The sequence below is a fragment of the Drosophila serrata genome, unplaced genomic scaffold (genome assembly GCF_035046125.1).
Source record: "Drosophila serrata isolate PLE 108 unplaced genomic scaffold, ASM3504612v1 contig_233, whole genome shotgun sequence".
NCBI lineage: Eukaryota > Metazoa > Arthropoda > Insecta > Diptera > Drosophilidae > Drosophila > Drosophila serrata.
The window spans coordinates 1022418-1034568 of NW_028257131.1; the positions used below are offsets into that span (position 1 = coordinate 1022418).

A 12151-nucleotide genomic window follows, 5' to 3' on the forward strand; every position below is an offset into this window, starting at 1 on the left:
CGTTTTCCGTTTAATTAAACTAATTCAATTTGCAAATAAACACCTGATTAATATGACGCCCGGTCTCAGTGTGCACTCTAATTGCAAAATCTTGAGTTGCAAAAGGGGGGATATAGTGGAGGATTTAACCCACCTAGCCCACCGATTCCACAGACATTTGCGGCAAATAATAATATGTAATCAGCAGTAAATCAAGTGAGACATCAACTGCAGGTGAAAAGCTGTGAGAGATGTCACACAATACAAAAGCTGCTGATGATGATGATGAGCCGAGGGAGGCAAGTCTGAGCCTTTTCGGTTTCCTTTTGGGAAAAACACATTCCCTGCAAAATATGTATTTGAAATTATGATTTGTGCCGTTGGCCACACTCAGGTGCACTTTTCTCCCTTCTTTTCGCCACCTTTTCATTTTCATTTGGTGAGACATCTTCTGGAAAGCTCTTTTTCTGGAAAATCCTTACTTGCCAGTTGCCAAAAGTTAATTACAAAGCGTATTTCTATGGGACTTTGCAACAGCACCTTTTTCCTCGAACTGTTTGTGTCTGTGCTTAAGCCTCTCTTTGATGGCATTGCTTTAATAAATTATTAAATGACAACCGAATGTCCAAGCTTGAAATCAAATTCATTGCCAATTTGTTAGCTCTTGCACACAGATTGCTTGGCAATTAGTCCGAGTTTTTGTACGAATCAAATCAAAGAAGTTATATTTTCTTATAAAAGAATCATAGAGAGTGCTTTAAGAAATCAAATAACTTTAGTTAACCATTTCTAATTTTGTTAAATGCAATTTTTTATCTTGTGCTGACCATCTCTTAAATTTGGTGGCCAGCACTTTTGGCCTTTCTGATCCTGTCTTGACCTTAGACCCTAATGAGCCCGCGCTGGCAGTTTATGAAGTGCCAACATCTGATTCTTATCCAATTAGCGGGAGTTGCCCGACGACACGCTGCGTTTTACACCACGTTTTCCACAGACAAACTTTCCCCGCAAGGAAATGCCAAAGGAAGGGCGAAATGTGTTGGAAAATACACTTTAAATTCAAACTTTTTTATACAATCCTAGAAAATTAAATACTTTTTATAATAAATTCTTGTTTTATGTGTCTCTATTTTAAACTTAAATTTGTATTTTATTTCTTAGAAGGTTTTATTTCTAATCATATTAACCTAATTTGAGCATTTTTTCGCCTTAATTTTCTTTACAGTGTAACTGCATGGGCAAAAAAACAAAAACCAGCTTGTTGGCTTTTGTTTTCTGGAATGGGGAAAGGGGGTTCAAAACATTTTAGCCCGCAAAAAGTTGAACCGTGTAACTGGCAAAAACCAAGTGGCAAATGCTGTGCTGTGCTGGGAATTGTTGGTAGTGAACATGGCCTTAAAGTGGTTAGGCTATAGCTAACTGCTTTACTGAATTGTGATTTATTGACTCCCAGTGTGTGTGTATATAAGGCCGCAGGTGTTAAGGGGAGGCTCATCCATTTTTACGGACACTTCCGCAATTACACTTGACACTCGAAAGTGCTTGCAGCAGGTCAATAACAATTTGGACTCGATTGGCCGCCTGGGCTTCCGGCTTCCCGGACGGATAAGTGCACATAATTCCAAACGGAAGGATGTGGGCTAACCAGTTTTTAATTACAGGTTAAGACCTGCCCATAACCACGGGCGATTCCTTTTCACTTAAAGAGCGAGACCCAAAAAGAGGCAGGATGAGATACGCACTTTTATCGCCAGGAAGCTGCTGCCTCGCTTGTTTGCAACCCCAACAACACCAAGGGACGAGACGAGAGGAGATGAGAGGAGAGGAGAGGAGACTCCGGAGTAAGCTCCGGCCTTTTGTATTCGTCCTGTGCCAGTTCCACAGTCTGCTGCATTCATTAGACCTGGCCAAGTGGCGTTCGCAGTCTCAGAATTAAATTGCATTTACAGGGCCGAGACGGGTCGCCTCTGGAGGCTGGACTCTGGACTCTGGAATCTGGGTTCTGCATTCTGCGCTAATGGTGTAACATGACTTGGGGCCATCGCACCATTATTATTATGGTTATTATGATTACTCGCGGGCCTTCAGTCAGTTATTTAATGCTAAAGTGTACTTAAACGCCACCAAATTGTCGCTTAGCCGGGCTAAGACCCAAACAAAAGAGAGGCTTTTGGCCAAGAAAACGAAATGAGCTGCATTAAATTGAAAATAGGAACACTGTAAGTTTCCCAAGTAAGAGTTATTAATTGTTATGTTAAGGTATTAGTTAAATGGAACAGTCTTAGACAGATATTTATAGTTTAAATGTAAACTGCTGAGAAATCTTAAGAGCTAGGTTTTGTTGCTCAAAGGAGAGTATGTCCTGCAGCAAGTAAGAAAAGAAAGACTTTTATTACGGCTTCTTCGTTATTACCCCTTAAATTTGTAACTAGAGAAAAGGGTAATAACTTTTTTTAGGATCGCCTTTAAAACTACCTGAATATTGGCTCATACTAATTTCGACCAAGATTTATTTTTTGTTGTCCAGACTTATTCACTTTATGAGTTGCGCCTCAAATTACCATGTTTCAGGCACATGGGCCACCTGGGCAGGACTAGCGATTTTGGCAGTTACACGTGTTACTTAATCACATGGCGGCAGTAAATCGCTGGGACGGAAATGCATGACCAGAGTTGGCAACATGCCATGCAACACGTCAGACTTACGAGCGGAGGGAAATAAAACTTGTCGAATGGCCGAACACACGCTCAAAACGACTGTTTCAATAAATGAACATGTTCCGTTTACTGACTGAATATGAAATGCAGGAATGCAGGTATTAATATGCCAAGGTGGAAATGCATTAAATCATTCAAATTACTCTAGTAAAAGGTTTTATTGCTATATTATATGTGGATTTGTTTCTAATATACACATATATATTTTCATTAAATTTGAAAGTAAAATATGTTTTTCCAAGTTTTAAAGTAGAATAAGAATTATTTATAATAGTTTTCCTAAAAGAGTAAATCCCAATTACGAAAACCTTGGTTAAACAAAAAAGGACAAAGCTTGCACTACTTTCCCAAGTCAGTGTGACCAGGACCTTTTATTACTCATGTTCAGTGTGACCAATTCGTATATTTATTTAAATGTGACCAAACTAGGTACTAACATGTTTTTTATTCTGTATTTTTCATTTTTAAACTGTTGAATACCCCTCTGTTAACTAAATGCACCCTGAAACCAGTAAAAAGTTGTAAAAACTTTCGACCGGCAATGTGACCGCAGGACCTGGATTACTCTTTTCCGGTGTGACCAATTGCTCAATTCAAATGCTAGGTGTTAGCACAATTACAGGTACGCGTTTTAATGGAACTCTAGCATGTGAACTTGCCATTGCACTTTGTGCATATTTAAGACGCTTGTTGAGACATTTCCGTTTCGATTTGATTATCGCCCGGCAGGGGATCGTGTAACGCGATGGTTTAAAGGAAATACCTACATTTAGACTTCCCTGGACCTTGTAAAATAATTACTCAATTTTTTTTTGTTCGTCCATGTTGCATGTGTAGCTAAATTCGCTAAAGAAATTGCATGTTAATTACGCGATATTCGTTGCATGTTGCGGCGGATAGTGTTTACTATTTTCTGTTTTTTGTTTTTTGTTAGCATTTAATGTATCGTATTTTTCATTTGGTTTGGCATGCGCACAATGCAGCTAAGTTTCGATGGCCTATGGCCGATTAGCTACGGATTGCTTTTTTCGTACACTTGCTTATCACATGCAGCGCCGATCATCGGTGGCGCCTCCAATCTGGACTCTATACCGCCCCGTCATCCAAATGCAGTTGAATTCTATGTGGTTAGCACTACGAGGTAAGTCACTACTTGGCTAGTCGGTGGCTAGAGGCTTAAGGCTAGGATTAAAATGGCTCTTCACTTACCGCGCCAGTTGGTGGGGATATTTTGTGGGTTTGTTGATTGCAGATTTGGTTTTAGTTTTTAGTTTTTATTTTTAGGATTTCTGACTAGACTTATGAGAGAGAAATGATGGCTAAATAACTTTGGTTACTTTAGTTTAGAATTGGGACTAACTTTAGGTTGCCGGGCCATTAGGCACCAGTTCGGGTTGAGTGTTGATTGAAGAGCAGCTCCTCCGGGAGGTGTTTAGGAATGTTGATTGATGATCATATTTGGGGGGTTGCTCCATCGTCACACGCCTCGAATTGTCACAGTTTGCTTGATTTTTCACTCACTTGAAAAGTGTTTGCCTTACAATTTGCGTACTTAGGACTACTTAAGCTTAGGCTACTGGGGGGAGAAGTTATGTGGTCTGGCCAATTGAGCTTCAATAGGGGTTTTTTTTCCTTTACAGTTTGTACTCGTGGTAATTAATTTCTGCATTTTACATTTGGGTGCATGTCTCGCCATGGTGCTCGGTCTATGCCTAGGACTTAGGGCTACTAATAGTGGTTAGGCATAAACTTAGTGGTATACGGTATATATGTATATATGCATAAGTTAATTATTGTTTATCGTATTGCTTTCGAAGAGGAGTTTGTTTGGGGAAATTCTTGGTTTTCGTTTTACGTATACTTTTGATCGATTAATAACTATTATTGCGCTACTAAGTGGTTAGTTGTGGTTAAGTATAGCAAGTAATTACAGGGTAGCATGTGGACCCTTCACTTTAGCTGTGTTCATCTACTAAATATATGCAAGTTCTCGAACTCTATGGTATACAACTCCTTTTCTTCTATCCTTTTCTGGCTATATACTAATATCTCTAATTATTTGAAATATCTGAATTTAGCTGGTTTATTTTTAAGAAAAGTCTCTACTTAGTTATTGTTATTGGATTGCTTGAATTACGTATACGTTTGGTTACTTAGGTCTAGAACGGTACAAGTGCTTTTCTGAAATGCTCTGCCTTAAATTCTATGATTATCTTACGATACTAGTCGGCTATTTGTATTCATTAAATTGGTGTTACTTCTTGCAGCTTCTACTTAGTTAAGAAAATAAGCACTAGTTTACATTTCATTAAGGTAGCAAACACTTTTACTTCGTGATAAATAGGTTATTCATTATATTTCTCTCTCGTGATATTTCTCTAGTTATTAGTTAAGCTTTTACTTGATGGGTTCAAAGTCCATTGGCAAATTGAAAATGAAAGCTGATATCTTTAAGTGATTGACTACTTTAATCTAAGTTTAGTTTCTCTTTGGGCGTGATTATTTAAGGGCATTTTTCAAAAGTGTTACTTGAACTCGAACTTGAACTCAAAGAAAACGTAAAACTGATGTTGACTTTGTTGTGTTGATTGCAGACTTAGCAGAGAAGTGTTGATGGGAGTGTTGCTGATGATATGCATTTATAGCTTTTGATTTCTCTTCAATTCTTTGCTCGTCTGGTGTTTTCTCTCACTATCATCTCCGTTCACTTTCTCATCTTCCTCCCCCGTCTTTTCATTCTTTCTTTTTTTTCTGTCGGGGGGGAGGCTTACCTAGGCGATGCGGCCGGAAGCGGAAGCGGTGGCGGCGGTAATGGCGGCGGCGGTGCTCGCACATCCGTTTCGATGTTCCGCTTGTGCGGCGTCTGCAAGTCCAAGGCCGCATAATGCGAGTGGGCGTGGCCATGATGACCATGCCCGTGGGCGTGAGAGTGGGCATGGCCATGCATATGTCCATGGCCGTGCGTATGGGCGTGGCCAACGCCCACGGGCGATTCACGCGGACGCAATGTGGTGGGCGGTCCGCGAAAAAGGGCATACGGATTGCCAAAATAATCCTGTGACGTTGCCATCATTTTGATCGAGGCTGAAAGTAAATAAAAAAAGGAGGAATATGAGAAAACAATTAGCTGGCAATTGACAAATTATGACAGGGCCAGAAATTAAAAGCAAACATTGAGCCATGGCGCTGTGGCATGTCAATAAACCATTTTTATTGCCAACGATTGCCGCTGACTAAACGATGGCATGTGCTGCCAGGGCACTGAGAAAAAGTTATAGGGTTTTTATTAGTTTATATACTGCGATTTTCTTGAAGAAATTTGGCTTTTCACACAACACAATATTGCATTTCCTTTTAATAATTTGAAGAGTAGAAGAAAAAAGTAAAAAACTTATTTTAAAACTCAAAGATTTCCGCATTCGAATTGTTAATTAAAAGGTACTTTATTATATGTTAAAAATTATATTATAAAGTGTTACAGCCCCAAAATTAATATCTCTTGAATTACCTTCAAGTTCCCCCTGCTCTTTTGCATTGTTTAAATTTTTTTTTTAAAGTATTTTTCGCATTGTAACATTATTTTCCCTCCCCTGCCCCTGGAAAACAATCACTTCAGTGTCTGTGTCCATTCATGTTTTTTAATTTAATAGTCGTGTCATGTAAATGGGCCCGGCACGCGACTGCATTTAATTTCAATTGTGAAATGAAATTATTTTAACATGTTCGCTGTGATTGATACTCATTCCGTTGCAGGAGGTGTCCTTTAACCCCTCCTCTCACACTCTCAGTTCCAGGCAATTGCAGATGGAGTACACATGTCGAACACACCATAATTGACAGCCGAGGACATGCCGCGAGCGGCGAACACATGTAATTAAGTGCCGGCCCATCGCTTCTCTACATAACATATAAAGTGCCCGGCCAATTGCCATGAACGCATAACGAGGCGACAATAGCCATTAGCTTTCAGCGTTTCCCTTGAGGGGTTGAAGAGATAACTGATAAGTGATAAATAAGCCCAGATAGATGGCTGGGAGTGAAAGGAACATGTCTCTTAATTGAGCAGTAAATTTATTTAATATATTACAAGACATTTTAATGGGTTTAATCATCCAATATAAATGTGTATGTGGAGTATTAGTATTACTGCTTAAATATAATTAGGCTACAGAGATAGGATCTCAAATTCATTTAATTTAGCACAAATTACTCTTCCATAGATATCAAATACATATAAATAGCTTCCGCTTCAAGCTATAATCAAATTACAGATTTCAATTAGGCAATTATTCGCATTAGCGATTATTACATACAACAATTAGGGCTAACATCAAACGTGAAATTCCTGGGAACCAGGCAATTCCAATCCCAATCCCTACCAGCAGCAGCAGGAGCATTTTCCCCCACAATGTGAGCATAATCGCCTCATTATTATTTCCCGCCGCCCCTCAAATCGGTGGCCAGCACTTGAAGTCACTTGCAATTAAATGCCTAGGCTGCGGTCCGACTGGGTGTGTGCCTCTGACTTTTCACACACACACATACACTCGACGTATTTACGCAATTTCCAACCAATTGGCATCAAGTGGCCAGCCAACACACATTTAGGCCGAAGCAGGAAGCAATTATAACGCCCGAAAAGGGCATTTCCCAGCAGTAAATGCTCTGCCAACGAAGGATGACCAATGCGAATGTGTTGAATTTTTTTATTCATTTTTTTAATGAACGTTTTCCTTGCATTTTCTTATACCTTTCCACGGACTCACCTTGCAAGGACTCGGGTTCTTTGCATAATTTAACGCGACAGCGACAGTTTAAGTGCTGACTGATTTTCTACCTGGCTGAAAATGGCGAGACGCCGGAATACAAAATTCGACTCGCTTTTAACTTTTGCATAATTACGTGTAAGAAAAGGAACCAAAGTTCCGAAAGGCAGCGGAAAACTTTACATCAGCATGCAGATATCGGGAATCTATCTGAAAGCCAGCGGCACGCACTGTGCGAATTGTTTTAACTTACTTGGCTTCCCAACTTTTTTATGGTAACGCACCGCGACACTAATGGCACACCCCCAGAGTGTCGTTTGCCTAAGGCACCGAGGAGGATGATGTGGATCCACCCCACAACACACTTTTCAACAATGATGGGAGATATATGATATATATACTTTAAATATATCAAAATAATTTTGAGATATTTCTTCAAAAATAATTATAAATTGCTTACTAAATTCACCTAGAAATTTATAAATATTACTTCTCCACGTCTAACCTTTAAATAAAAGGCATCTAGTTCCTATTTTTATGACGTCCACTGTATGCACGCACACGAACTCTTGCAGCCGGAAGAAAAGTGGAGCAATAGCGTCAAGTGCACGCAGTCTGCTGCACTGCATCGAGGATGCCCGCCTGGGTGGCACTGTTGGAGGAGGAGGAGGATGTTGGTGAGGCTATATTCCTATAGGCCGCTATATAGGCCAGACGTCGTGGGCCGGCCAGAACACCTAGGCGCATTGGTGTCACCTACTGAACTGAACACAGAATCCTGAGCGCTAGACGCCTGAGACCTAAACCAGAGCACACCAAGCACCAGTGATGAGGAAACATTTACAATGTTTAGAGAGAGGGAAACTTAATAGGAATTATGGAAAAAAAAGAACAGTTTCATAGAAGAAATGTTTAAAATATTAAATATTGTTTGTTCATTACTTATTCTCAAATTAAACTTCTTTAAACAAAGATTTACGATAGTTTATGCCTCTTTCATGTATTTAATACCTTTCTATTTTATAGCAAATTACCTAAATTAAACTCCTTATGATATATATTTTATACTTAATCCCTTAAATCATTATTTTATAGTAATTAAAAGTCAGTTTGCCAGTCCTTGTGGCTAGAATGCCCAGCAAAGAGCTCGGTGTATCAGGCAAAGTAATCTCTGCACTGGAACGCTTTTACAGCGACTCGCTCAGGGGCTGTTAATGAGTCAAGATATGATGCGTGTGTGTGTGTGCCCGTCTGGGTGTATAAGAGTGCGTGTGTGTGGGGTGGGAGGAGGCGGAGGGGGCGGTCTAAGTGCGTTGGCGTCAAGTTGAAAGCCGCTAGACGATGGCAACAATGGCGGCCGCCGGTCTTTGTTGCCTACTTTTGTGCGCCGCCGAGATTGAGAGTTCTGAACACATTTGCATATATTCACAACTATTTTAATGACTAGTGATGGCGATGCAGTGAAAGCGAACACAAGTCCACAAAATATATAGTAAAATTCAGGGTCACCTGGTTTTAGTTTGGAAACTATTTTCGGTGGAAAGTGCACTATCTTGTAAGAACTTTACATTCTTATTTAACTCAAGTGAATCTTTACCATTTGCGGTTTCTAGTTTGTGTTAAAACCTTACTAATTAAAAACCCCAACTAATTAGTTGCTGAAAGTATGTACCTATCGCAGATGGGATTAATTGATACACATCAACGTGTTCACGCACTCATCGCAAATTCGCTGTTGAGACGCACTCGTTTGCCGCTTTTGTTGTGGCTTCGATGGATGCATTTACCCCCGACACACTCTGAATAATACATGATAAGTATACACCACATACACACACACACACCACGTAACTCACATAATAAATCCGTAACTCTGCAACTTGGAGGCTAAGGGCCTCAAGCCCCCCGTATTGCCAGTACGCGCCTTCAGCCCTCATTATGCATTTTGTGTGAGTTGCAATTAATTGAACCACTTGAGGGGGTGCGTGCTGCAATTTGTTCAGCATACGGCGGCCAAGAAGTTTTCCATCGTTTAAGAATGCCATCTTTTATTTTTTTTTCATTATAATTCGCTCACTGTCTCTTACTTTTTTGCCTGGTTACAAAAACTTCTTTGTTGCTTGCTATCAGCGAGTGCTGTGCAACTTTGGCTGACTTTTGCCGCGGTTTCTTATGTTTTTCTTCTTTTTTTTTCCTTGCTCTACAGTAAGTTTTCCGAGTTGAACATTTGCTGACCCAACGGGGATAGCATGCGACTTCCCAGATAATCCTTTTTCCCGCTTTATTGCTTTATGGCTCTGGTGACGCTTTAAGACGCAAATAAATTGAATTTGCGGCCAGGGAAAATCTCTTTAGTCTTGCCCGAACGCACTCAGGAAAATAATGTTTAGTTAACAGAAATGTTTATAGGCCAACTTTGTTTCGTTCTGAGAACGTTTAGAAATTTAGAATAATGTGGGTAATATATTCATATAAATTTCTTTGAAGGCTACATTAATTTACCTTTTCCTAATGGGAATATTAGTATAACTTATGGTATAAAGTGAATATTTTAATTTACTTTTTAAATTACTTTTATAGAATTCTATGTAAGATGGAAACATGTTTAAATATCTGAATCTTACCTAACAAATTTTACTTATTTTTAGATAATCATTTGGTGGTTTTAAGCCCATAAAAAGGTGTCCGAATTCATGCAAAAAATTGTTCAATGTACATACAAAAACAAACGAGTTTTTCCCACTAGAACTTATAATAAATAACATTGAATAATTGAATTGAATATTTTATGGTAATCCTAAAAATTACACTACATTTTTTACATAATAAATGATATCCCACAATTTTAAATACATTTTTAAATGTCTTAAAATTTCCAATACAGACATCTATTCAATGCATTTTCCCAACAATTTTCTCAAAGTGCCTGCTCGGTGCCTTCTCAGCCACCATTTGCCAGCTGTGGCACTTGTTTAGTCAAATGCTTCATTTGTTAGCCGATTTGTGCTCCTTCCGGGCCCCTTGATGGACTGTTTCTTTGTGTTCCTTTGGTCCGAAGAGACCGCTTGCCAAATGGCTTTGAATGTTTACCCTCTCTCTCTGGCTCGACTATTTGATTAGCCGCACTGGAAATGTGATTTCGTTTTTCTTATTACATAATACACAAAGAGTGCACTCTGGGAGTGCGGAGTGCTGCCCCAAGACCCGGGACTTGGGGACAAAGTCCAGCTCCCTTCCCCATCTTGACAATATTTGGACCTCCAGCCATGTGCGTGGCGGCAGCTGATGTCCGGTTCCGGTTTGTTTGCATGCAATTCCGTAAAGTCCTGTGCGTGCATTCGGGTTATTCCGCCGGCTCAGGCGTTTGACATGAAAAATGCATTTTATTGGGATTATTTTTATAACGTGTGTCCGACCTCAGGGTCTCCGCGCCCGCAATCACAATTAAATCGGGCGTCATTAAAGCGTGCTGGCTCACAGTTTGTGCCACGTGTGGCGCGTGTGTATTTGTGTGTGTGTGCTTAATATGCAAATTCAATTAATTTTACATTTATGCTTAGTTCGGGGCGTGGAGCCTTTCATCAAATTTGCAGTCAATTTTCGCACATTTTAATTCAATTTCTCAATTTCGTGGATAAAAATATTAGGTGTCGTCCTTTGTGCTTTGTCCGGCGACCATCTGTTAATGGCCAATTACGTGTTGGCTAAAATGGCACACACTCCGGAGTACACTGTAAAGTTAGACGTATTTTTTAGGAGCTCTTCAATTCTCTTTATGCCAAAAAAACTATGCCACAATATGTTACAAAAATAAACCACAACAGACTAATGCCATAAAAAAGTTGTAAAGCGAAGTTTTGTGGTATGCGAACTTTTAGAGATATTTTAAATCAATTTTAAAAATCTAAAGATAAATTTACTTTATAAAACTAAATAAATATTAACAATCAAGAAATGAAAGTAACTTGGAGAGCCGATCATTGTATACCCAGATAATAGCAATTGAATATTATAGGATTAAGTCGGAAATTGATCATAGCTAAGCTTAAAATATACGCATTCTTTAAACCGATATTTCTATATCGCAATCAAAGTTTACAAAACATAACTAAGTTAAAACAGCATTCAATTTGATTTGGATAGCTTTTCTATGTTATTTTTTATAAGGTTTAAAAATCTGGTTTATTAATTTAACATTTTAAAATGTTACAACTTCTATTAATATTTGACAGTTTAACGATATAACTTATAAAATTTGAAAAATAAATGTTAAATTTTTTTATTCTGCCGGAGAGGACTAGATTGTCTCGGCTTATGATGCTAATCAATAATATCACAGCGTTACAAAATCGGGCTAAAATTATAATACCCTGCATAGGAATACAAATACTTCTCTAAAAATAACATGACATATTTAGAAAAATAAAGGGAAAGAAAAAGTATTGATAAAAAATAAATCTACTTGTTACTGTCATCTTAAACATTTTAAAAATTAAACTAACTCTTCCTAGGCGCTTCACTAAGATGTGTATCATGTTGTTACATTTGGAAACATAATTTTGCAAACTTAGTATCCAATTTTAATTCATTGTTTGTTTTATTAATTAATTTCTTTATTTATTATTATTATTTTTTTTAAATAAATTACTTTTCTCTGTGCATGTTCATGTAGGTGACCATTTTGGCAC

The 12151-nt window shown here is 38.7% G+C and overlaps 1 protein-coding gene across 4 annotated transcripts in view; it reads right to left on the reverse strand.

Annotated features, from left to right (window-relative positions):
- The window catches only part of LOC110187623 (sex determination protein fruitless), a 133464-nt gene extending 122032 nt beyond the window's left edge, over window positions 1-11432 (reverse strand). For all 4 annotated transcript variants that reach the window (XM_086830299.1, XM_086830298.1, XM_086830300.1 and 1 more), the window contains exons 1-2: window positions 9320-11432; window positions 5469-5781 (exon numbers count right to left, since the gene is read on the reverse strand). In XM_086830299.1, coding sequence (XP_086686425.1) covers window positions 5469-5770 — 302 coding nt within the window. In that variant the 5' untranslated portion in view covers window positions 5771-5781; window positions 9320-11432. The remainder of the gene's footprint in view (window positions 1-5468; window positions 5782-9319) is intronic.
- Between the last annotated feature and the right edge of the window lie 719 nt (window positions 11433-12151).